The 27,858-nt window shown below is 39.0% G+C and overlaps 1 protein-coding gene across 2 annotated transcripts in view; it reads left to right on the plus strand.

Annotated features, from left to right (window-relative positions):
* SLC12A7 (solute carrier family 12 member 7) overlaps positions 1 to 27,858 on the plus strand; it is a 122,629-nt gene that overhangs the window by 61,085 nt on the left and 33,686 nt on the right. For both annotated transcript variants that reach the window (XM_032219905.1, XM_032219906.1), the window contains exons 7-18: positions 1,870 to 2,096; positions 5,030 to 5,244; positions 5,963 to 6,130; positions 11,857 to 11,955; positions 12,611 to 12,668; positions 12,967 to 13,141; positions 17,074 to 17,192; positions 20,124 to 20,222; positions 21,632 to 21,751; positions 23,462 to 23,566; positions 24,035 to 24,203; positions 27,327 to 27,522. In XM_032219905.1, the coding sequence (XP_032075796.1) occupies positions 1,870 to 2,096; positions 5,030 to 5,244; positions 5,963 to 6,130; positions 11,857 to 11,955; positions 12,611 to 12,668; positions 12,967 to 13,141; positions 17,074 to 17,192; positions 20,124 to 20,222; positions 21,632 to 21,751; positions 23,462 to 23,566; positions 24,035 to 24,203; positions 27,327 to 27,522 (1,750 nt within the window). The remainder of the gene's footprint in view (positions 1 to 1,869; positions 2,097 to 5,029; positions 5,245 to 5,962; positions 6,131 to 11,856; positions 11,956 to 12,610; positions 12,669 to 12,966; positions 13,142 to 17,073; positions 17,193 to 20,123; positions 20,223 to 21,631; positions 21,752 to 23,461; positions 23,567 to 24,034; positions 24,204 to 27,326; positions 27,523 to 27,858) is intronic.

Below are 27,858 nucleotides of genomic sequence, written 5' to 3' on the forward strand. Positions count from 1 at the left end.
GTATATTTTATTTATTTATTTATTTGTTAAATTTATAGGCCGCCCAATCCCGGAGGACTCCGGGCAGCTTACAAAGAAGGAAAAAAAGAAAAGAAAAAGAAAAGAATAATTTAAAAATTCCCAACATGCATACATTTCTGATCGGGGCTGGACCTTAACAATAAGGTCAACAGCCCCAGGCCTGCCGGAACAGCCAGGTTTTAACAGCTTTTCTGAAGGCCATGAGACTGGGTAAGGTCCGGACCTCTGGGAGTAGCTGGTTCCAGAGGGTCGGAGCAGCCACAGAGAAGGCCCTCCTCCGGGGGCCCGCCAGCTGACATTGTCTGGCTGACGGCATCCGAAGGAGGCCCACCCTGTGGGATCTTACCGGCCTTTGGGAGGTATGTGGCAGTAGGCGGTCTCGCAGATACGCTGGTCCTGAGCCATGTAGGGCTTTAAAGGTGATAACCAACACCTTGAATTGCGTCCAGAGACCAATTGGCAGCCAGTGCAGCTCGCGGAGGACAGGTGTAATATGGGTGTATCTCGGTACACCCAAAATCGCTCGCGCGGCTGCATTCTGGACTAGCTGTAGTCTCTTTGCCTAGGCATACATGCATGTGCATGTGTATATATCTGCCAGAAACCACAGGGGCAGAACAAAGAAATCCCTTCATTTTGTTTGAATTAATATCAATTGTAAAATGAGTGTCACGGCGGCCTTCCTCAGTAACCAAGAAAGAAACAATTTAACTCCATTTTTCAGAATTAAGAGTACTTTTACTGGTCATGCGTAGATAGCAGCTAGGCAAAGCAAGATCTGAGGCAAAAGCGTGTGTAATCATAGATATCAATATGTGACCCAATCCCTCCCCTTGCTAACCCCCTCCCATAGTCCAATCCGCACACCCCACAGGTGTCATGTGGGAGACATCTTCAAAAAGCATCATCAGGTTGGTATGCCGGACAATTGGCCTTGGCGGCAACTCCTCTATCTGCAACATGCGCAGTAGGTGGTGAGAACAACTCCCTTTTCACAGTCACTCCTGCACTGATACTTCCCCACTCAAATACCATGCCCCCCCCTCCGCGTTTCAATGGCAGCCGAAAGCAAGCAGCAAAACAGAGGCTGACAACGAGCTACCCCATTTACACAATTAATTGTTCCCCACCTGCATGTAGCAACCATTCTTTCTTAATAAATACAAAAACTATGTTCCGGTACTGGTACATAGAAATACTGAAATGCACACAATCCATCTTTCCATCCAGTAAAAGTAGCAAAGAACTAAGGCAGGATAGAGCTCTTGGTAAGTGAAAGTGTAAACTGCGTTGGGATATGAAACAAAGACAAAGGAACATAACTTGAGTGGAGAGGAGTCAAAAGTGGAGAAGTTAAATAAGGAAGAACAAAAGGCAAGGGAGAAGACCCATTTAGGCAAAAACATTGAACAAGAGCCACTCCCGAACACTATCTAATCCTCACCGTAATTTGTGCAGCATTCTTTCATTTTCATTAATTGCTTCTCTTTTCACATCTGTCTCCTCAATTTATAAGAAATTATTTGAGGAGGAAATTAATCTTCCTATTTCGTTTATTACATATTGACACAGATTTATAGAAACTCATCGAGCATTCTGCTTGTACTGGTCTTCGGCCATAATGAATTGAACCAGAGGTCAACCAGCTGTGTATTTTTTCTTTATTAAATTTATATTCCCCCCATCTCACTGTCCAAAGTGGCTCTGTTGAAGTGACAAGGTTTATCTTTTTATTTTAAAACATACATTTTAGCCTATAATCTTGCTCTTGGTTCTTACTGCGGTGATTTTTAATTATTTATGTTTTGGAGCTTTGTGCTAAAACGATATTCAATATTTGTCTTCCAGAAATATATTTCTCCTAATGCTGCTATTTTTCATGGAAGCGAGGAGGCCACGTTAAACAACATGAGAGTTTATGGGACGTGCATTCTTGCTCTGATGGCGATAGTTGTTTTTGTGGGAGTCAAATATGTCAATAAGCTTGCATTAGTCTTCTTGGCTTGTGTTATCCTTTCAATTATGGCTATTTATGCAGGGGTTATTAAAACTGCATTTCAGCCTCCGGACTTTCCGTAAGTGCATGACTATGGTACATTTAAATATCAATGATAGTTATAACATTTTAATCTTGCTAAAAGGTAAAATAAAAAATATATATGCAGTAGCCAATATTGCTAGTGATGTTTGCATTAGATCAGCTCAAGCCCTTGAAACATGTCAAAAAGTCATCCTAGGTCAGTTATGGCTAAGCTTTTCGGTGCCGAGGGCCCAAAGTGTGCATGCATGTGAAACCTCAAAATGCAATGCGCATGCACCCCGCCCCTGCAAATGCAACCTTGTGCGTGTGCCCTTCCCCCTGTGTATGCAACCCCCACACATGCACGGGCGTCCCCTGTGCATGTCGTCCCCCCCTCGCGCATTTTTGGCTTCTAGGTTGCTGCAGAAGCCTTTCGCCGCCCAAAATCGGGAGTGGGGGGCGCACATGGCTCCCTGCACGCAGTTTCGGCTTACAGGTTGGTGTAGGAGGCCTTCCAGGCCCAAAATGGGGCGTGGGGGCATGCGCACATGTGTGAACCCCCCAAAATGCAATGCGAGCGCACCTCATACATGCACCCCCCCCCCCATGCATGCGTATGCACATCCTCAGCATTCCTCCCATCTCTTGCGCATCCGTGGCAGAGACCTGAAGACCAGCTGGCTGGTGGGAGGTGCATGCATGGTGAAGCTGGGCTGGGGTGACAGCTGGTGTGCCCACAGAGAGGGCTCTGCGTGCTACAGATTCAGCATCACAGTCCTACGTTTTGTGAAATGATTCCACTCAGGGTTGGATGGGAGAGAACATTGTTGCAATAGAGTTTTAAAGCCTGATGTTCATGTTTTGTGATGTTTCAGATCTTTGAACCACTAATTGAGCAGATTTTAGCCTGCATAATAGTAATTAATTAAATTGTTGTGATCTGAGCTTTCATAAAGATACACCAAGAAATGTGACTGGGGTTTTTACAACAGTCATCTTTGTAAAAGGTATTTAAATGAAGCTCTTGTAATTGCTTGGCTATCTGTGGTAAAGCCTCACATTTCAGTTTTTTAAAATTATTTTGAATTTACCTTAAATCCACATGTACTATATCTTCGTTTTGGATAGATTCTACAAAACAATGCAGAGCATTCATTAGTCATCTTCTGCATTCTTTTGAACGCACAGAATTTTTAAATTGAATAGAGCATAGAATACACACATTGTTACCTCAACTGGCTTTAAGATAAAATGGTTATATTTCCATTTGCTTGAATATGAGCATATCTGTGGGATCTGGGACCTTACTTTATTAAGATCCCAGTTCACATAGAGAAGGATATTTGCTTCTGATTCTGGAAATATATCCGTTCTTCCGATGTCCTAGATACATATCTAGGCACATTTGGGAACTATGGCTTGTGAAACCCCATTCTGTATCCAGCTTTACCCATTCTGTACCGAGCCTTTCCCATGTTCAGGTAAACACTCAGAGAGAAGCCAGTGTTTCTCTTGTGGCTGTCAACATTTTAATTTCTATTGCAATTCCTCTAAGCATATGATTGTGCCACCCTCACTGATGAACTTTCAATCTACTTCCTAATCTCTTATGTTCTTCACAGATTGTAAATGATCTTCAATCATTTATACATTTCAGTTTGTGGAAGAGTTGTTCCCTTACTACCTGATACTTTGCTATCTAAATAATAACCCACATAATAGACAATTACATTGGGAAGAGGTCAACATATCTGTGCGTGCACACTCATATAGACAACCAGAAAAAGCTTTCAAAGCAGCCACATGGATCTTACACTAGCCTTGTACACAATGCTGTTGCTTTAGTGATTCCAAAGAGGTGCACCATACTTACATCGAAATTTTAAGAAAGACCTCTTTTGAAACCTTTGTTCAACCCAAATAAAGAAATGTGAACACTCGTATGTGTGCACATTCAAATCAATGCTGGCTCCTGGCAACTGTCTAGACTACTGAAGAGCTGAGGTGGCGCAGTGGTTAGGGTGCAATACTGCAGGCCACTTCAGCTGACTGTTATCTGCAGTTCAGTGGTTCAAATCTCACCGGCTCAAGGTTGACTCGGCCTTCCATCCTTCCGAGGTGGGTGAAATGAGGACCCAGACTGTGGGGGCAATATGCTGACTCTGTAAACCGCTTAGAGAGGGCTGAAAGCCCTATGAAACGGTATATAAGTCTAATTGCTATTGCTACTCCCTGTAGTTTTCTTGACAAGATTTTCTGAAGTGGTTTGCCATTGCCTGTTTCCTAGGGTTAAGAGAGAGAGAGGGAAATGGCTGAAATCTATCTAGCAGCCTTTGTGCCTAAATTGGGATTAGAATTTAGAACAGTGGTAGTCAACCTGGTCCATACTGCCCACTAGTGGGCGTTCCAGCTTTCATGGTGGGCGGTAGGGGTTTGCTGTAACTCTGCTTTATAAATTTGATAAAGTAAAGTTACTGCCCTACTTTCTAAATCACCATTACTGTGGAACCGGTGGGCAGTTAGAAAATTTTACTACTGAGATACAAAAGTGGGCGGTAGGTATAAAAAGGTTGACTACCCCTGATTTAGAGGCGTCAGATTTCTTGCCTTGTTGCTTACCATTACACCAAATTGGCTCTCTATGAACATTTATATATCCTTTTTGTCTACATTACAGCCATTTAAAATAAAACAGCAACAATTCCAGAAGTTACTTCATTCCCAACCCCTTTCTCTCGTTCCCATTGCTTCTTTAAAAAAAAAAAAAATTCCAATAGCACTCTTTTCAAAATATTTTGATGCCACATGACATTAATAAAAAGTAATTTAAGTTTATTGTAGACTATTTCCTTTATGATTAGAGCTGTTAGTATAAGCTAGAAGTAGGATATAGATGTCAACAAAACAGTTTAAGATGTATTGTCTTTAATTTGTATTTTTAATAATAAAATGTGCCTTTTAAATTATTTGTTTAATTATATTTTCTAGCATATGTCTTCTCGGAAACCGTACCTTAGCAAAAGATAAGGATTTTCCATGTGCTAAATATATTGAAACAAACAACATGACAGTAACTACCCAATTGTGGAGATGGTTTTGTGGCAATAATCCCAACTTAAATGCTACTTGTGATGAATATTTTCAGTTAAATAATGTCACTGAAATCCAAGGTATTCCTGGAATTAAAAGTCGAGTCTTACTTGGTGAGTCTGGAATTTTAGTGGCAATGATTTGGGGAATTAAATTTTTTTTTGAACTAGTGATTTTCATCTGATTATAATTTTGTCAATATGGTCAATTCAAATAGTTCCTTAATTTAATGGACCCCCAAAACAAATGGCAGCCTTTGTTTAACCCCTTTTCTCTGTCCATTTAACTTTGAATTCCTGATTGATTTTTTTTTCATCTGTTCAGCTGCTTTACGTTTCCGTTTTAGCAATAGCAATAGCAGTTAGACTTATATACCGCTTCATAGGGCTTTCAGCCCTCTCTAAGCGGTTTACAGAGTCAGCATATCGCCCCCCACAGTCTGGGTCCTCATTTCACCCACCTCGGAAGGATGGAAGGCTGAGTCAACCTTGAGCCGGTGAGATTAGAACCTCTGAACTGCAGATAACAGTCAGCGGAAGGGGCCTGCAGTACTGCACCCTAACCACTGTGCCACCTCGGCTCTTTTTGATTTGTCCTAGCTATACATGATATTTTTCCCACAGTTTCAGTCGGCTACATCCAACATATCATTTTTATGAAGTAAATATTTTCCCCCCCCCCCCCAGAAATAGAGAAAGCTTTCTAATTGGTAAGTTTGGAACAGAATGCGCACTTAGAATAAGTTTAAAGATTTTTGCATCAGGTTTATATATTTTTATTTTTAAAAATGGTTGTGAGTGAACAAAATGTTGTGGTTTTTTCCCATGGCAGATAATTTGTGGAGCAGCTATTCAGACAAAGGAACAATTGTGGAAAAACAGGATCTTGATTCAGTTCCTGTTTTAGAAGAAGAAAAAGATGAAGAAGTCTATTACATTTATACAGATATCATGACTTATTTCACCATGCTAGTGGGAATTTATTTTCCTTCCGTAACAGGTATTGCTTCATCCTTTCTGCCTCCTGTAAGAAAATTTATTTTTTGCATATGTTCAGCTGCTTTATGTTTCGTTTTGATTTGTCCTAGCTATACATGATATTTTTCCCACAGTTTCAGTCGGCTACATCCAACGTAATGTTACTATAAATTATTTATATAAAATTTTGTTGAGCTGCATTTCAGGGTCCTAACCTCACACAATGACAAATGTAAGAATAAATGGCAGTATAGATAATTGGTGATGGAATGTAGCAGGCTCAATTCCCAGGAAAGAAGGAGTGCATTCAGAGGAATAAAAGGTAGCTTAGTCCAGATATTTTATGTGAGAAAAAGATTGTGAGGACAACCCCTCCCTAATAGTTCTCAGAGAATATGTGTCAGCGTTCCAAGTATCGTGTAGAATTAAATCAGAGACCAAGGCAAAACTATCCTTAAAGTTCCAATTTAATAAATCAGACATCTTGGCATTATGCTATGGAATCCCAATATTGGAAATGACATTAGAATCCCACCCAGTTAAAAGTTCATGATCTTGTCCCCACACCCACAATCCATCACATGGTCCAATCTTCTTCTTCCATGCTGGCATCCACACCCAGCTGCTTCTGGTCAGGTGTAAAAGTACAGAGACAAAGGATGACCTTGGCTTCTAGTAAAGAATGAAAACAATACATTCCACAATCCTACTCCTGTCTATTCCACCCTCCCATCGACTATACTAATGAAACAGCATAATGAAATAAGAGAAAGTGTGGCAGGCCAAAATTCTAAAAGGAATAGAATTGCAGGCCTGACAACATGCTTGATGTAAATAGCAGAGCGGTTCAGTTTGTCAAGAGTCTGCTTGTAAGTGTGGATCAATAAGGAATTCTGCTTGGAAGAATCCCCACATGTCTTTTCTCCTTTTGGGACCTGACAAAATCAATCAGAACTGAAGAAGCCTTTGGGATGAGAAGCAAAACATCTTCAAGGAAAAAAAGCCTAATTGCCTTTTGGAAAAAAAAAGCACTTTTGGGATAAAGTTGGAAATTATGACTACTGATGCATTTTTATGAACACTTTAAAAGTGCCAAATTGAAGAATACAGTACCCATGACAGTGGATCAGTGGATATGATATTATTGTACTTTCACATTTCATACCCAATGAGCTTATTTGCAAGGAAAACAACAGAAATGGATATTAAAGGTGATTTCCAAGAGAAATAGGCTCCCCCATCTACATAGCCTGCTTACTAAGCATGTTAAATCAATACTGTACTGTACTTGAGAGACCGCCTCCTGCCAATCACCTCTTCGCGACCCATTAGATCACATAGATTAGGCCTCCTCCGAGTTCCATCTGCCAGTCAATGTCGACTGGCAACTACGATCTCCCCGTGGAGATTCGAACCCTCACCACCCTCCAGACCTTCCGCACAGCCCTTAAAATCTGGCTATCCCGTCAGGCCTGGGGTTAAAGAATGTAACACACCCCCCACCCGAATGGTATGAATGTTGTGTTCTATTTTTAATTATGTATTGTCCTTATGTGTTATTGTTTGTATCCCCCTCCCTTTGAGTTGTAAGCCGCCCTGAGTCCCCCCAGGGAAAAGGGCGGCCTATAAATAAATTTTCAAATACTCAAATTTCAAAAATACTCAACCAAATAATCCATTTCTCCTGAAACAGCTGTAGTAGAACCTTGAATTAATGTTAGCATCAAGAATGAAACATTAAGAGACCAAGCAGAAATTATTCAGTTTGTGTTTGGATTCAAGGAAAGCAGCCCTCGACCTCATATCTATTTTTACTAGGCTGGAAAAGGCAGTAATCAAACACACTCTTTGTGTAGGTCTCCCCTGTGTACAACTTCTATATACAACTTTGAGTAACACAAATACTGGTGGGGGAGAAGAACAGTTTCTTCATTGACAGCACAAACTCTTACCACGCCAGTAAACACATTTGCATGCAACCAAATCGTTTTGACATATTTCAGGTCAATATGCTCATTCAGATCCTGGTTAGCTGATTTTTTTTTTATTTTTGTCTCCTTCACTGCCCAATAATTCAGTGTGGCAATAACTTCAACACATAAGGACTTTCACCAAAACTCTGTCTCTGAGGGAGGGATGGTTCTTAAACATGATAAATAAATAAGTTTTTTGAAATTGGGAGTCACAATAAATTTTGCTGAATTACTTTCCACTTCTCCCCATGTTTTTCTTATCTAGCAATAGCAATAGCAGTTAGACTTATATACCGCTTCATAGGGCTTTCAGCCCTCTCTAAGCGGTTTACAGAGTCAGCATATTGCCCCCAACAACAATCCGGGTCCTCATTTTACCCACCTCGGAAGGATGGAAGGCTGAGTCAACCCTGAGCTGGTGAGATTAGAACCGCTGAACTGCAGATAACAGTCAGCTGAAGCGGCCTGCAGTACTGCACCCTAACCACTGCACTACCTCAGCTCTTATTTTTTATAGTAAGCAATTTGGCCATCTCTTTATTACTTTAAAGAGTGTATGGCTTATTTGTAATAGCCTTCCCCCTGTAATAGTTTACAATCTACAATATATACACACCCTATCTCTCAAACAAGTAGAGTTTTTGCTGTGCTTTGCTCCTAAATATAGATTTTTAGTAGCAAAATGTTTCCTTTTTTTTGCAAAATAATACCTAAAATGAAATAGTGTAATTGAAAAGGAAGAATTTCCCCTCCATATTCCTTCAATTAAAAAAGATTTATTTTCTTCAGCTGCATTTTTTCCTTGCTGCATATTGTCACAAACTCTGTTGCTTGAAATACTGATTTTCTCAAAGGAAGATCCTGATACAGAAGAGTTCCTCACCTGTCCTTGGAGACTGGTATCTCTAGAATTTAAACCCCAGCCAAGCCCGTATTAATTTCTTTTATCATTCAGCTCCAGAAAGCTGAGGTAAATTTAACAGGAAGCTCCTGCTGAGAAGTCCCTAACAGTGACGTGCAGTCAGGGGAGGCAGAGCCTCACCACTGTCATCATGAAAAGAAAAAAAATGTAAAAGGAAAAAGGCAAGAGCTGAGGTCAGGCTGAGCTAGTTGCTGCCAGAGTCACAGTGGATGACTCTGCTTAGTGCTTAACTGTGTAAAAAAGCCTCTAAAAAGTGCCCTCTACAGGAGGAGGCAGGAGAACCATGTGCCTCATTTAGTCTGACTTTATGACCACTCGAGCAGAGTTAAGCAAGGGTTAAAAGCCAAAAAATTCCTTATGTAGATGAGGCACGTGGTTCTCTCGCCTCCTCCTGTAGAGGGCGGTTTTTTTTAGAGGCTTTTTTAAACAGTTAAGCAGAGTCATCCATTGGGGACTCTGGCAGCAGCTAACCCAGCCTGACCTCAGCAGCTCTTGCCTTTTCCCTTTTATATTTTTACATTTTCATGATGGCAGGCAAGAGCAGAGTTGAAATCCTCTGTGATTGTGAAACAGCTGGAAAAGGTATGTGGGTTGGAGGAAGGGGGGGGGATTCAAAATGAATGTAATTTGTAAGTAATTGTAAGTAATTTGTGTGTGTGTGTGTGTGTTTGCTTGTTTCTTCACTCAAACTCAATTTGAGAGAGTTTGAGAAGAAAGGGAATGAGGTAGGAGAGGCAGGGAGGGCAGCCCGCCAGCTTTCTTTCTATGGGTCGAGGCGGGGCGGGCAAGAGCCACTTTCTTTCTTTTTGCCCGCCTTGCCGCTATGTCCAACATAGAGGCGGGGCGGGCAAAAGCCGCTTTCTTTCTTTTTGCCTCACCAGCCATAAACCTCACCACACATCACCGGTCCCTAATAATGCTTAAATCCCCCTAAAGGGACAGCATTATTTTGCCCTAGCATCCAAAAAGACCTTTCGTATTTTCGGAGTACTTCTGTATCAACAATTTTAAACTCTCTTTTGCTTAAGCTAACTTTTTTTTTTTTTTTTTACTTTTTGCCAAGAAATCTTTTGGAATTTTACAGAAGACTCTGAGGAATAGACCTGATCTCTATATTATACTATCTTGTTCAAGTAATTCACTTATTCATTCCATGTCACCTGCACTTCTCAAGCAGTACAGAACAAGAATGTGATAGCATTGTTAATAACTGTCTTATGTCCATGGAGTAGGTTTGTTCCATATCTCATAATTTCATATAGGCAAAACAGATTCTAGAAATTGGCATACATATTGAATCACTGAAAAAATTCTACTTGTTTTAAATTCACCTGAGGTAATTCCTGAAAAAAACTTTGCTGTTTAGCACAATAATCTGTTCACTAATGTCTCCAAGTTCTTTTCCACTGTCTTCAATTTTGGTGTCCCTGATTTGAAATATAATCTAATTAAAAAGGAAACATGAAACTTAGTAATGACGTAGAAAATATCTGATCATGCTTTATGCCAAAGTAGAAATTAAATTGGAAATTTGTCAGCGTTTGTGCCTTAAAATGCAGCCTCTGTGTTCTTTTGATATCCCTGAGTAAATGAAAGAGGGTATCTGAATGTGTTCCCTTCATGTAAAAGATACTGTTGAAATCTCATATAGTCATCACGGTTACACATTCTTAACAATAAATTGTCTGAAACATCTCCATCCAGTAATGGAAAATTTGAACTCTTGCACTATCTTCTTATATATCATTGTTCATGGCAAATTAAGGTAGATTTCAGTTTCAGCCCTTGGCATATGTGTGCATATTATTCAGAAATTAATCATGCTTCATGGTAAACAAATACTCCCACTGAAAAAATATTCCTATTGGCCAGCTGTTAAGGTTAATAAGAGGATACGTGCTTGAATATTTGGTGGCAATTTTAATATAAGAGATATAAGGAATTTGTAGTCATCTAACAGTAAACAAGTAAAATTGTTTCTATCCAGTGGATTTCAGCAAATGGATTATTCTGTTAGGTGGTATTAAGTAGACCAGTGGTTCCCAAACTTGGCAACTTTAAGACTTGTGGACTTCAACTCCCAGAATTCTCCAGCCAGCAGAGCTCTGGGAGTTGAAGTCCACAAGTCTTAAAGTTGCCAAGTTTGGGAACCACTGAAGTAGACCTTCATTCTGCTTGCAGTTCCAAGCAATCCAACTTACATTTATAAAATGACATAATTTCCTGAGTTCTAAATTCTATTTTGTGGGACTTTTTGCATCTGCTTTCGATTAAGACTATGTGATTTCTTTGTTTTATAGTCATCTGTTATAATCAATAAGCACATAATCTTACAAAATATGGATGTGTATAAATAGAAAATAATTTAGGGGTCAATTAAGTAGCTAAATTCTATTTTTACAGAGAGAAAATGCCACACAGATGGCCTATTCATAAGCAAAACAAACACAATTGCGGGATTATTGATTTTATTCTTTTTATATTGGGATATTTATTGTTCGTAAGCCTCTAGAGTCACTGAGAGTGAATGGGCCGTATAAATCCAATAAATAAATAAACCAACTGACCAATGAGGAAGAATAGAACACACATTTTTCTGCCTCAATACCCTTCTACATTTTGAAAAATAATTATTTTCCTTCTACTTTCCCAAATCTTTCCCATTTTCTGAAATTTGTTTTAAATCATAATTGGTCATTGTCTAATTTTCTGAATGAATGTGGGTTAAGCTTAGTTTGTTGCTGCTTATATAAACACTTAAATTTTTAGTAAATTCAGCCCAAATGATGAACTAAGTAGGTTGCTGTGTTCCTTAATGACATTTTTAATGGATTACTTTGCCTTTCTGTTTAGGTATTATGGCAGGTTCAAATCGGTCTGGAGATCTTCGGGATGCTCAAAAATCTATTCCAACCGGAACAATTTTAGCCATCTCAACAACATCATTTATCTGTATCTTTTTTATGCAATTTCAAGAACATCAGAACTTCATTTCTGTATTTAGTACATATACTAGAATATAGTTAGCCATCTGTACTGTATATACTCCAAAGCAAATAACTAATACTGTATATTACAGCAAATTCTAGTTTTTGCAAAATTCTAAATGTTTCATTTAAGTTTCAGATTTTTATTTATGTAAAAATTTAAAATTAGAGTTAACCAGACTATGAGTTGAAATCATTTACCTCTCTGGGAATAGGAATGAATAAAGTTATTATTTGGCATGCATACTTTGTCTCATAAGGAAAAATCAATGAAATGTAACATAATACTAATTAAAGTTACATTAAATACATACTAGATCTACACTAGAAGGATTTACTGTATATTGTGATATTATAAGAAATAACTATATTAGCACATTATAAATAATATAGTTTTGAAAGGTTATGTGGAAAAGGGCTTTTCTTGCACATTTTATTTTATGTTAAGTGTGAAAACAATAGAGTGCGAATTTTTGTGATAGAATTAATTAAATATACAACTCTTTCTCAACACAATTACTGTTTTCTTCAAAACGTACAATAATCCTGGTGTACACAGAGTATTAAAGAACTTCTCTCCATTTTCTTTGCTTTAAAGTTCCTTGAATCATATTTTACAGATCTTTCCTGCATAATTCTTTTTGGAGCCTGCATAGAAGGGGTGGTTTTGAGAGACAAGTATGTAGAAAGACCTTTTCTCCAGTTCTTTTTAAAATCTATGCATTTAAAATTAAGATATAATATTTTAACTGAATGAATGTGTGGAATGAGAAAGTAAAATACTAGAGAACTCAAAAGCAGCTTTTATGGGGGGAAAACAGATGTCCTTTTTGGTTCATCGTAAGAAATGTGTGTATGCCCACACCTCTAAATTTTTCTGAAAGGCGTTTTTTTAAATTGAGTTAGCGATTTTATGTGTATATTTTTATTTAGCTCTCCTTGTTTGTTTAATGTTGCATGTGTTCTTTCCCACAAGATTTGGACAAGCAGTTAATGGAAACCTAGTGATTGGTACGTTGGCATGGCCCTCTCCATGGGTTATTGTAATTGGTTCATTCTTTTCCACATGTGGTGCTGGTCTTCAGAGTCTCACTGGTGCCCCCCGGCTACTGCAGGCAATTGCAAGAGATGGCATTGTTCCATTTCTTCAGGTGAATTTCTGTGTTTTGTTTATTTTTTTTAAACTATTTTTACATCCTTGCCATAAAAAGAATCCATTTGGAGGGTATTTTATTCATTTATTTAACTGTAGTTTTGCTCTGTGACCCGAAAAAATGCACGCATGACAAAAGCGCGCCAATGAAACCGCGGTGAGAACACCGCGATGTCATAAAAGTGCCCACAACAATGCGCCAACAAAACTGCGTCCACAAAAGCGCAATTTAAGTTAAGATTAGGGTTAGGGTTATTAGGTTGTTATTAGTTGTTTGTTGAAGGCGTGCTTTTGTCGGCGTGCTGTTGTCGATGGGCTTCTGCACGCATTTGTCAGTGCAATTTCAACCTCGCGGTTTTCTCACTGCAGTTTCGTCGGTGCGCTTTTGTCGAGCGTGCATTTGTCGGTGAACCGTTTTGCTCAATTTGTGCAGATGGTGGTAACTAGATTGATTGAGAGGTTTCTAAGGCAGTCATAGCCTGTAAGAGAAAAAGGACATTTAAGCCTTATGATGCAAGAGAAAATCCAATATATCATGATATCAGGTCGAGATTACTGGATCATATGATATCAAAAGAGAAGAGCCACAAAAGCCTACGGTTGCAAGAAAATCTTGGATTTCCATCCCACTTTTCTCCCTCACACCCCCCACCCCTCATTTAAATCCTACATCAATCAATAAACTTCACACACACACACACACACACCTTCATAGTCTACCTCTTCCTTGGGAAGCAGAGCACCCTCTTCAATTTGGCTTTGCTTAATCTCTATATTCTAAAGAACGTCATATTTCTATTCAGTATGAATTGGAATTTCAAATGGAACATATGGTGGCTACTGTGTTAAGCGGGCCATTGGTCGTGTCACTTCTTGCTGCCGAGAAGCACAACTGAACTCCTTTAGATTAAGTGGGTGGAGAGCAGTGACGTGCGGTGAGGTTTATGGCTGGTGAGGCAGTCCTCTTCCCCCGACATCCCACTGTCTAAAGCACTTTCTGATGTTGGGGGAGAGGACTGCCTCACCAGTCATAAACCTCACCGCACATCACTGCTTTTAACCCTTGCTTAACTCTGCTCGAGTGATCATAAAGTCAGACTAAATGAGGCACGCGGCTCTCCCGTCTCCTCCTGTAGAGGGCGCTTTTTTAGAGGCTTTTTTAAACAGTTAAGCACTAAGCAGAGTCATCCACTGCGACTCTGGCAGCACCTAGCTCAGCCTTTTTCCTTTTACATTTTTTTCTTTTCCTGATGACAGTCATCTGCACAGCACTGGTGGAGAGGAGATGGGGCCAGGAACCAGAAGATATATATATTACTTACATAGATCGCGCTAAAGAATTAACTGATGGTTATCTGTTCAGAGTAGCAATCCTTACAAGCCGATTTGACCTCATTTCCCCTGCTCTGGCTTACAGAGCAATTCAGCTGGGCTAAATAAAGCAGGGGATAGTACAATAAGTCTTTTGCTGCTGCTTGCTAACTATAACTGCAGTAACAGTTGCTGCTGTCATGTCTGTATTAGGGTATTCTTTTCATCACATCACCATCAGAATGTATGTACATTGATTAGGTCATAGTCTATGCCAGCCACAGCCACACAGGAGTAATTCAAGACAAGCGAAGAAGTAATGATAAAATTAGGGGGGGGGGGGCAGAGGAAAGACCAAGGCAAATCAAATATGTGTCATTAAAATGAATCATATTATCTGTTTTTTATGCTTAAGGGATAAGACACCGAAGGGAAATTTTCAGGCTCATGATAACAGGGATCAAATTTAGTGAAAGGGAATTTCTGACTTCCTGTTGTAAAATTGCAATTACAAGATTGATCTACAGGACTGAGCTGCCCCTGCAGTTTATTGACTATGTTCAGTAGAACAGAGGTTATTGTAAGCACCTATAAACCTAGTTTGACATTTATTCTATGTTGATTAGATTTATTAGCCACAGAAATCTGGACAACTTCACTGAAAATTAGTTTTTAGTAGCTCTTTGGGCAATCTAATAAATGTCCAGAATTTTGCAGCCCAAATCTTGGCGCTCTAATCTGTTAGGGCCATACATGTGTCTCCTTTATACTCTCTGAACCTAACTCTCTGCAAAAATTATCCAAGTGTGGGAATGTGAGACCCCCGGAGAGAAGTTGCAGTTGTTTGGAAAGCATAGAACCATGTCGACAAGGCTTTGAGGGGGAAGCAAAGCCCCAAATTCCTGCAGTTTTGCCCAGGCAAGTCCATGGAGGAAGCAGGAAATGGATTCTCTGAAGATTGACAAGCCTCTAAATCTGACAGTCAGTCAACCTCATCCACCAACCACAGCACTTCTATTTGGTTATTTACTGGGGAATTGATACAAATTACTTTAGCCTTAGAGATATATAATATCACGAAGTTTAAAAAATACCTGGACTACTGAAGAACCCAAAACTGGTTTAAGTCCTCATGATAAGATAATAGTTTACAACCTCATTGACTTTCATATAACATAGTAAGCAAGTCAATCAAATTACTTTATATCTTCAAAATATTCTGTGATAATAATACAGGTAATCCTCGAGTTATGACAGTTTGCTTAATGACTATTCAAAGTTGCAGGATAACACCCAAGTATTTACGACATAGTCCCAAAATTACGAATGTTGCAACACCACAGCAATTGTTCATCCTTGCGAAATGACCGCAGATGCATTCACATACAACATTCACCCTGCCTACCCCTGTCCCCCGCTCCCCACAATAGCATCCCCCTCCCATCCTGCCATGCCAGACTCACTTACCATCCAAAGATCTGTCTCCTCTCTGCCACATTTTCTTTATTACCTGCATGTTTTAGTGCTCGCTTTTGCTAGCCATTTGTGCCTCTTACCTGAGTTCACTATATACACCTCCCTTTCAACCCTTGAGCCTTGCCACACCTCCTTCACACACTCCTGCATACCTCTCCATACCACACTTTTGAACATCTCCCCCCATGCTTAGTGTCCCTCCCTTGCACATGCACTTTGTCCTGAGCCTCACTTGCCCCTTTGCGCATCCCTTTGGCAGCAGCCACATATCTGCTTGCTTCAGCTGACTGTTATCTGCAGTTCAGCGGTTCTAATCTCACTGGCTCAAGGTTGACTCAGCCTTCCATCCTTCCGAGGTGGGTGAAATGAGGACCCAGACTGTGGGGGCAATATGCTGACTCTGTAAACCGCTTAGAGAGGGCTGAAAGCCCTATGAAGCGATATATGTCTAACTGCTATTGCTGACTGCGTTGATTTGCAATTTCCTGATTGCTTTTTTGCTGGCTTGGTTTTGGGAAGCTGGCAGGGAGTTGATCATGCTAACTGGGGTTACATGAATAGCCATCATTTAGCAATGGAAATTTTGAGTCCCATTTGCCATTTTAAATCTACCTGTATTCCAAAGATGGTTTGCCAATCTAAGCTTGAAATATACACTGTATTTTTCGCACTATAAGATGCACCTGACCATAAGACGCACCTAGGTTTAGAGAAGGGGGAACAAAACCAGACGGAGCCTAAGAGGTCCGCAGATAGGTGTCCCCTCTCACGTGCCAGTTCTGCAAATTGACTCCTGCACTGCGGAATAGAGACAGAAGAAGCAGGCAATGACAAAGACAGAAGAGGGGGAGTTCAACACTGTAAAAGGACCCCCTGCTGCGCTACGGCCTGGCCGCTGTTCACCAAAGGACGCAATATTCGCTCCATAAGATGCTGAAACATTTCCACCTACTTTTGGCGGGTACCGGGGGGGGGGGGAGAGCGCGTCTTATGGAGTGAAAAATATGGTACTTGTTTTGAACTAAGCTGCTTCAGATTTGTGACTTTCAAAAATTATAGCAGATAATCTACTGCGGTTGATAATTAATTTGAACTGAGTATATTGTACCTTTTCAGTCAACACAATTATGTTTTTTTTTTAAGGTGTTTGGTCATGGAAAAGCCAATGGAGAACCTACATGGGCTTTGCTCCTTACTGCATTTATCTGTGAGATTGGAATTCTTATTGCTTCTCTGGATAGTGTGGCTCCAATACTCTCCATGTACGTATGTCTTTGTAGATTTTTAACATATTTGTCTTGCAACTTAACTTAAAATCACTTAAAAATGGCAGTCTTATTTTTGGGAAGCACTCCAGCAAAGTTGGGTATCAAGCCATAAGGGGTTCCAGAGACAATATCCAAAAGACAAAATTAATAGAACAACTTTAAAAGGAAGGAATAGAATTACTTTTAATAAAACCCGAAAGCTAAGACTGAAGAATACTAGCCAAAATAAAATATTTTAAGGAGACATTCTTACATAATATATTCTTTCTTTCGAACACCATTTGTCAGCTGTGACCAGGGGGGCATTTGCCCAGGTTCACCTGGTGCACCAGTTGCGCCCCTACCTGAGCCAGGAGGCTCTCACAACAGTCACTCGGGCCCTTGTGACCTCTAGGCTGGAGTACTGCAATGTGCTCTACATGGGGCTGCCCTTGAGGAGTATTCGGCGACTTCAGCTAGTCCAGAATGCAGCCGCGCGAGCGATTGTGGGTGCACCTCGCTTCACCCACGTAACACCTATCCTCCGCGAGCTGCGCTGGCTACCTGTCGATCTCCGGATACGCTTCAAGGTGCTACTTGCCACCTATAAAGCCCTTCATGGTAGTGGATCTGGGTACTTGAGAGACCGCCTACTGCCGATCACCTCCACACGACCCATTAGATCTCATCGTTTAGGCCTCCTCCGAGTTCCATCCGCTGGCCAATGCCGACTGGCCACCACGCGGAGGAGAGCCTTCTCGGTGGTAGCCCCGACCCAATGGAACAATCTCCCCGTGGAGCTTCGTACCCTCACCACCCTCCAGACCTTCTGCACAGCCCTTAGAATCTAGCTATTCCATCAGGCCTGGGGCTAAAGATTGTAACCCGCCCGAATGGTATGAATGTTGCGTTTTAATCATGTACTGTCTTATATGTAAAAGTCTGTCCCCCCCTCCCTTTTGATTGTGAGCCGCCCTGAATCCCCCCAGGGAAAAGGGTGGCATACAAATAATAATCCAATCCAATCCAATAAAAAGAAGACTACTGAAATAACAGATGCAAGAGAGATAGTGTGATGTTTTAGTTTCACCAAAAGATACATAATAATTTTATATCAAAGACAATATCAGACAGTAACAATTGGGTAGGCAGATTGGGGAAAAGAGAACCTGAAAGATGGATTGAGAATTTCTCCTGCAAATTTAACACAATTTCTTACCTGCATTTGTAACAATATATACACTGGTGAGGATTTGAGAGTACTCCTCTGAGAAAGTAAGAGAAACTGCACCTTGTTCTCTGCCTGGGACTACTGACCGAGCACTCATTCAATCAAACATTCCCCATCTGCAGCCAATAACATGGCACAGAGCCAAAATTGTTGGGATAAGTGCTTATATGAAAGAAAGACACGTGTTTAATGCTAGGTCTGTGCTCACAAATCTCCTGGTCATTTTTTTTTTTTTTTGCCCTTTGAATCTGGATGGTAGTACTACACTACCAAGTACTCATTGTGTACATTTTCAGTCTTTCTGCATGGCCTGAAGTTGCAGCACATTTGTAACCCCACAATAGGGGGACCACACCAAAAAATGTACTGTAGGCTTCCTGTTTACAGTGGCCATGGAGAAGGAGAATATTTCTCCTTTAAAGGTGACATGACAAGGTTGTGTGTGTCTGTTTAGACCAGTGGTAATCAACCTGGTCCCTACCGCCTACTAGTGGGCGTACCAGCTTTCATGGTGGGCGGTAGGGGTTTGCTGTAACTGTGCTTTATAAAGTAAAGTTACTTCCCTACTTTATAAATCACCATTACTGTGAAACTGGTGGGCGGTTAGAACATTTCACTACTAACAAAGCAGTGGTGGGTTTCAAAAATTGTTCGAACCTACTCTGTGGGTGGGGCCTCCTTTGTGGGAGTGGTTTGCTGCCCATGTGACCAGATGGGAGTGGCTTGCCGCCCATGTGACCGGATATGAAGATGCCGGCGACACTTGTCAGAACCACCTTAAATTACCTCACACACAGCACTGGCATGCATAAGAATATGATGTAAACTTGTTTTTTAAAAGGCATCTTTGGTTTGCGTTAAAACAACTTCAACACACGCAATGTTCTGATTGCACCACAAACGCAGTAGTCATCCTTACCTTTCACAGAGGCACTGAGTTTTATAAATATGAGCATGATAGTGTAGAATAATCATATCCAAGGACCAGTGGTGGGTTTCAAAAAAGTTTGGAACCTCTTCTGTAGGTGTGGCCTGCTTTCCGGGTCCACTGGTGGAACCTCTTCTAACTGGTTCAGTAGATTTGATGAACCGGTTCTACCGAATAGGTGCGAACTGGTAGGGATCCACCTCTGCAACAGAGATACAAAAGTGGGCAGTAGGTATAAAAAGGTTGACCACCCCTGGTTTAGACTTTCCCCACAGAATTAGATTCAGGAAGAAGTTTCCTGTCTCTCTTACTGATAAAGATGTTAAAAATCTGGTGGATAAATATGTTATTTGTTTCTCCATTACCAGCCTTTTACTTTCTTTCACTAGTGAGCATCAAACTCACAAAACACAAAATTGGGATAGGCATTATAGTATATTATGGAACAATTGCCCTTTTATTTAATGTTGTGAAGTGTAATATGGACTCACACACTGGAAAGTCTTGTCTCTTTTTTAATACCTCAAAATTCAGTTTTAGTGTTTAGTGTTTTAGTGCATTAATCTGAAAGGAACCTTTGCTTTTTTTGAAACGGCAGAAAGGCAACAAATCACATGCCTCATCACTAAATTACAAAAATTGTCTGGACCTGGTTTTTATACCATCAGAAATCTTTTAAGATTGCAATTTCTATCTGTAACCTTGTCCTCTTCTATCTCTGTTCTCATGTCTTGAGTGAATAGTGCCATTCATTTAAATTATAAACATGTTTTCCCCCCCCCCCTAGGTTTTTCCTTATGTGCTATCTGTTTGTGAACTTGGCCTGTGCACTTCAAACTCTTCTCCGAACACCAAACTGGAGACCTCGTTTCAAATATTATCACTGGTACACCATGTTCTTTACTAATTTAATTCTAGAAGCATTTGGTTCATAAATTTATTCTTTTTTAAGATAACTTATATTTTTAGTTATAAAATATTTTTATTTTCTCATTTATTTCAGCATTCTATAAGAGAATATAATTTTGTATAAGAAATAGAGAAAGAGAGTAATAATAAATCTCATTATTTCCATATGAGAGCAGGGAAATAAATAGCAAGAACAGCGTATTATTTGTAACTGAACATAATATAGGAATTGGAAGTATGTGAATAAATTTGAACTTAAACAGACTTACACATAGCAAGAACTGAACATAATATAGGAATTGGAATTTATGTGAATAAATTTGAACTTAAACAGACTTACACATACAATTTCACTTATAAACGTTCCTTAAAAATGATATTTATAATTTTTTTATTTATAGACTTCTAATGCATGTTCTAGAAAATAGATAATCTGGTAGTGGGTTGCACTGGAAATTTAATACAGAGCATTTATGTATGAATTTATGTAACTGGTCTTATAAAACCACAGTGAATGAAACCAACTTTGACGGATATGGTATAATTGCAACCCTTGTAAATTATATTAAAACAAATGGTACAGATTAAATCACCCCTAATTTATAACAACAACAACAATAATATATAGAAATATATAGCACCGGAAATCTTTATTCATTCAATAGGAATCAAGTAAAAGATACCTTCTTTTCCTAGAGGGAATGCATACTATTATGCACCCAAGACCTGATGAATTAGCCAGGATTTAATGGATTTTTTTGAGCAGAAGGGAGGCCTCCATTTAGACATTTGAAATGCTTTTCCTTAAAACAGGAACAGCATTTGAAAAGGCCCACTTGCATAATTCCAAAAAATGATAGTGGAGCAAATGAGTAAGCCACCTGTCTAAGTGGGCAGATACTATAGAGAGGTGCCCCTATCCTAAACCATGAAAGGCTTGGGAGGTAACAATCAAAGCATATAACAAACCAGCGAATGCTGTAGTTTTGTTTGTACTATGAAAACAATTACTGTAGATTAGAAACAATCAGTATCTGATGGAACATGCATATATTTCCAAAAGAAAATTTGGTTTATGGGTACATCTTTGGAATAATTTTAAATCTTTACCTTTTTCTATTTTAGAGACACAGCTTTATGTTGTAAATTTAGCATTATAATTTGTGGACACCAGTTCATTTTATAACATTGAAACCCTAGGCTTATTTTACATTGCCTTGAGTTCCTTGATAAAAGCCAGGCATGGCAAGATGATTAATTATTGTATTTGCATTATTCTGCTCAGTATGTATATTGAATGATGTTAGTTTAGAAACACTGTCGTTGTGTTGGATTAAGTAGAACATATACATAAGTATGACCAACTAAGAACATGTTTCCTTTCAGGACTCTTTCATTCTTAGGAATGAGTTTGTGTCTTGCTTTGATGTTCATTTGCTCTTGGTACTATGCCTTGATTGCCATGCTCATTGCAGGATGTATTTATAAATACATAGAATATAGAGGGTAAGCATACATATTTATTTATTGTTTGATTAAAAAACATGCATACACTTGGTGGAAAGTAATTTTTATGACATGAACGCAAAATATTTAATTAAAAGTGTTACTTACAGTATATGTAATTCAATTTTGTTACAATGTTCTTTTAAAAAGACACTTGATTATTTAATATCTTTATTCCATGGGCATTTTTCAGCTATTTTGTACTTTTATTTGAAGAAATGCTGAACATATTACTCAGAATATATTAAAAATGTTTTACATATAGTAGGCATAAGCAAGTTAATGCTCACTGGATGCTTTAAAATATAAATCATGTATTCTTTGCCTATGTTCCCTGAGCTTTTGCAGTTCGTAATCCAGCATATCTGGTGAAGATCAGAATGTTGTCCTGATCTGTAGATAAATTTTACCATGCGTCCGCTAATTACTTATTACATGGGCTCATAAATAAAAACAAATAATTAAATAAATAAATAAAAATATGAGAATTAGTTAGCAGTTAGTGTATATTTTAAGCTTAGATTGGCAAACCATCTTTGGGATACAGGTAGATTTAAAATGGCAATTGGGACTCAAAATTTCCATTGCTAAATCATGGCTGTTCATGTAACCCCAGTTGACATGATCAACTCCCCGCCAGCTTCCCAAAACCAAGCCAGCAAAAAAGCAAGCAGGAAATTGCAAATCCACGCAGTTAGCAATAGCAATAGCAGTTAGACTTATATACCGCTTCATAGGGCTTTCAGCCCTCTCTAAGCGGTTTACAGAGTCAGCATATCGCCCCCAACAATCCGGGTTCTCATTTCACCCACCTCGGAAGGATGGAAGGCTGAGTCAACCTTGAGCCGGTGAGATTTGAACCACCGAACTGCAGATAGCAATCAGCTGAAGTGGCCTGCAGTACTGCACTCTAACCACTGCGCCACCTCGGCTCTTCTAGTTGTTTCATGATTGGGAAAAAAGCTACTTATTCAAATATTTCCACTTTGGGGGGGAAATGATGGAATGGATTTATTCAAGGTTCAGTACATTCAAAAGCAAAGATGAATCCAACCAAGACTTGCAAAATGAATGTGCTATTGTGATTTATGCTATGACCACTTATTTCAATGAAATATTAAAGTTGAATTTTATATGTAAAATATAGATATGGATGACAAATATTAGTTGTGATGTGTTATTTATACTTCAAAGGACCTGATCATCCATTCTGGTTACTCTGTAATCCACTAAATGAATAGTATTTCCTTTCGAAGAGATTTAAAGATGGTGAAACAGACTGCAGATATTAAATGCATTATATTATATGCATTTCCATAAGTCAGTAAATTCTAATTACACATCTGTTAAAAAGTTGCTACAGTTTCAAGCCGTTTACCAATCTTGCATTCATGGACTTCCATTCATGTGAATTCACATTTGTTATATGTGAATTCAATTTGCCATTGATAGCACTCAAGGAACGTTGTCTAAAATAAAGCATAATGTATAAACTTGTGCCCGTGAATCGCCTCTATATTGTCTACCGCAGTGGTCTCCAACCTTGGCAACTTTAAGACTTGTGGACTTCAACTTCCAGAGTTCTGGAAGTTGAAGTCCACAGGTCTTAAAGTTGCCAAGGTTGGAGACCACTGGTCTACCATATCAAAACAAAATAGAACTATCACAAACCTGTAATGTTTGCAAATCTCTGTTAATTCTTCTTTTAAGAGCTGAAAAAGAATGGGGAGATGGAATCCGAGGTTTGTCTTTAAATGCTGCTCGTTATGCACTACTTCGAGTCGACCATGGTCACCTTCATACCAAAAATTGGAGGTAAGAATGCATTTAATATTTTAACACATCAAATCCTATCTGGGAGTAAACATAACAGGGAGAGCCACCTGTAAATTATAGGGCAAATATATTGAAAGTAAAGCCTATAGCATTATGAAATGCTGTGTCCTTGTGTTGGAAAACTTATGAACTTGAAGAGGCATCCACTACAATTTATTTTTATATAGCAATAGCAATAGCAGTAGACTTATATACCGCTTCATAGGGCTTTCAGCCCTCTCTAAGCGGTTTACAGAGTCAGCATATTGCCCCCAACAATCTGGGTCCTCATTTTACCCACCTCGGAAGGATGGAAGGCTGAGTCAACCCTGAGCCGGTGAGATTTGAACCGCTGAACTGCTGATCTAGCAGTAGCCTGCAGTGCTGCATTTAACCACTGCGCCACCTTGGCTCTTTCTTATATACTTATATACTCTTTCTTATATTCTTATATATTATATACTTCAGGCCTCAAGTCTTGGTACTACTGAATTTGGATTCAGAACAGTTAGTAAAACATCCTCGGCTGCTTTCTTTTACCTGTCAGTTGAAAGCTGGAAAAGGATTGACTATTGTGGGATCTGTACTTCCAGGAACATACCTTGATAAATATGCAGAAGCTGAAAGAGCTGAAGAGGTATGTATAGATATTTATATGAACACCAAGAAAATAAGGATTGTAAGGTTTCATATTCATGTGTGCTTTCTAGTATCACAAAACTGCTAGTGGAAATTCCTGCTTTTGATGTTAATTGCCTAACAAAAAGCTTCACAATATTCAAAGAATTGAGGCTGTTTTGTAACTTGTAAAACAAGCTTATTTGATACCAGATGTTTCTCTAGTCATTGCTACATGAAAGATTGAGAGTCAGTGCAGATAAGATATTTATTTATAAGAAACAATTTCTTCTTATTCTTTGAACTTTTATCATCTTTATTTTTCTTCCAATGAAAGAGTCTCCCCCTTTTTACAACATTTGTATGTATAAAATACATTTATATTCAAGATTGTCCATAATAATACTGTGCATAATAATCCTAACTATATAATCAACATCTGAAGGTGATTAAAAGCCAGTCAAGAACTGTAATATAATACTTATATTTGGTGCTGAAGTAAAAGGTAGAAGTTTATTTGTTGTTTTACCTACTTAATAATTGATTCTATAGCTACCCATCTCACAGTCACAACAATAACATCAATAAGTAACCATAACTTAATTATAAAAGAAAATATATGTATATCAAATTTACGAATTGACCAATTATATTTTCTTCATTGGATATTCACTTTTAGTGGAAAACTGAACATTAAACCTTTGTAAAGTAGATGGCATCACTTGGAGAAGGATATTTGTAACAGGGATACTTCTTTCACATGCTCTGACAAGAATTCCTTATCACACTAAGTTTTTGATTTTAATAATAATAAAATGTATTGATTTATCAATCTTATCACTATATGGGGAAACATTGTCTCTTAACCAGGTAGTAGGAGTTCTAATAGTACCACCCCACCACCCCAAAAAAACCCAATAAACAATATTTTGCTGTTCGGTGAATGGCATCAAGTTCAGATTGGTCACTCTCTATATACTAAAAGGAGAGATTTGTTGTAAGTCTGTTTTTTAATTTTTCTACAGTTGTTAATTCTTAACAACCACATAGATAATTTTTGGCAGGGTGTTCTGTTTCCAACCTCAGACTTCAGAACATCCAGTATTGAACTTGTAATCGAATCCATCCATCTTGCTGTTGATAAAGGAAGATAGACATTACAGCTAGAAGTTATCAGTGCAGTCCAAGTCATTGGAATAGGGAACATGATATGCACAAAAACAAGAGATTATGATTTTATCCTGGCCCACCTAGCATATGTAGTGGATGATTCTTTGTGCTTCAGAGGTTTTTCACTTATGAATTCGTCAAAAAGAAAAATAGTTTACTAATACATCTTGTTTACATTTTTTTCACTTAGAATTTATTCAGAATCAATGCATGATAGCTCACGCTATCCCATTTCTTGCACAAAATATTTAATGTATAAAAGAGAGCATAAAATGTATTGTTTTTAATCTATATTTAGAAAGTTTTGAATAGGGCTTTTTCACAAGAATCGTCTGCAGTACAGAATTAGAATAAACTTGAGATTATTTGAAGCAAAATGCTTGTATGAAGTCAGCTTTGACTTAATTGTAGAATAAATATTTAACAAGATAGTGACACTCAGAAGTCTGTTTGGAATACTTTCAGGAAAAGAGAATGGTTCAGCAGTTTGTAAATGATTGCTGATATAAATTTTTAATCCCACTGTTTGATTATTTTAAAAGCAATATAGCAGTACAGAGCTCTTTCCTAAAATTGGATGATATTTTGAAATTATGCTTTGCTTTTCAAAATAAACTAGGATAGACTGTATACATGGAAGAATGAACTTCACTTGAGAAAAGAATAGACTTTGAGGAACATTTCAGGAGTTATTACTGAACCCTGGCTAAGACTAAGTAACTTAATTACATGTAACCTGTACATAATTACATGTATTCAAAATATGTTATTTTGCATACATAATTATGGAATCAATAAGACACAGAATAATTTTAAAACAAGGAGAAGCTATAGTCCGGGATGGTGAATCTTCGGCACACACAGCCGTCTCTAGGGGTACGCCAGCCGTCACCCCAGCCCAGCTCCACCGTGCATTTGCGTGCACCGGCCAGCTGGTCTTCGGGTCTCTGCCGCGCATGCATGGGGCGGGGCCTTCACCGATTTCTGCAGGTTCCGCCCTTCGCAGGTGCCTCTCCATAGCAGGAATGGAAGAGAAAGCTTGGGCGCGCTGGGGAGAAACTGCAGAGATTGGGGAAGGCACGGGAGGCAGGAATGGAAGAGAAATCCTAGGCACGCTGGAGAGAAACTGCGGAGATCTCCAGCCCCCCGCGCCCCATTTTGGGCCTGAAAAACCTCCTGCACCAACCTGGAAGCCAAAACGGGGGCCGGGACGCATGCACGGTGAGGCGCATGTGCAGGGAACGTGCACACATGCGCAGGGGCGGCGCACATGCACAGGGGGCACTCAAATTGCATTTTGGGGATTGGGGCAAGCACGCGTGCATTCAGGCGTGCTTGAGCTTTGGGTACTTGGCACCAAAAAGGTTAACCATCACTGCTGTAGTTTAATGCCAATTTTCCTAATATTAAAAGCTATGCTATTATATTAATTTATATTTAGTTCTGGAAACACAGAAGGAGATTGGACCAGCAGAGTTAATTACACCTAGTCTTCTTCTGTTTTCTTACTCTCGGAAATTGCTAAATTTGCATCCTGTTTAAGAAGTAAATCCAATTTCCAGGTAACAAAGGTGATAATTGGTCCATCAGTAATTCATTTCCTAATTTACAGATCTTTAAATGTTTTCATTTAGCCTGTGATTTCTTTGCTTTTGATTTAGCCACATCACTTGTTCATTTAAAGCAGTGTTTCTCAACCTTGGTGACTTTAAGTCTTGTGGACTTCAACTCCCAGAATCCCCCAGCCAGCTATTTTGGGAGTTGAAGTCCAAGGACTTAAAGTCACCAAGGTTGAGAAACACTGATTAAAAGTATCTATTTTTTTCCCCCAGGAATACGGTAGATTCATAATTAAACTTGCATTCGCAAAAGCTTACAGGAGAAACTTATTAATCCTTAAAGTGCATGAAGATTCTTCATATTTTTTTTATTGTCTAAACCTTTTACCCTAATTTGTTTCCCCCCCCTAAAGAATATTCGCTCTTTAATGGGAACAGAGAAAACCAAAGGATTTTGCCAAATCATAGTATCCCCCAGTGTTAGAGATGGAATCTCTCATTTGATTCAGTCTGCTGGTCTCGGGGGGATGAAACATAACACTGTTTTGATGGCATGGCCTCAATCCTGGAAGCAGACGGATAATAGATTCTCTTGGAAAAACTTTGTTGGTATGTGTTTTTTTTAAATCGATACGAGTAAATTGAGAGTTTATATTTATCGAATTGACAGTTATCATGTTGAAAGTTTCAAAGAACTGTATCCTGCAATTGATGGCTTGATAACAGAGTGAATTGAATCTCACAGACAGTAATTAATGGTTGGGATATTATCCACTTGAACGTATACAAATTTATGTATTCATCTGCATTGGCTCTGTACCTAGTTAAGCTCCTATTTAAAGAAGCATTCAAAAATGAGACTCCCATATCTAGTCTCTGTGATTCATATGCAGGGCCGCCCTGGAGAAGGGCGGCAAAGAAATAAACCAAAACTGAAACTGAAAA

The sequence above is a fragment of the Thamnophis elegans genome, chromosome 6, assembly GCF_009769535.1.
Source record: "Thamnophis elegans isolate rThaEle1 chromosome 6, rThaEle1.pri, whole genome shotgun sequence".
NCBI lineage: Eukaryota > Metazoa > Chordata > Lepidosauria > Squamata > Colubridae > Thamnophis > Thamnophis elegans.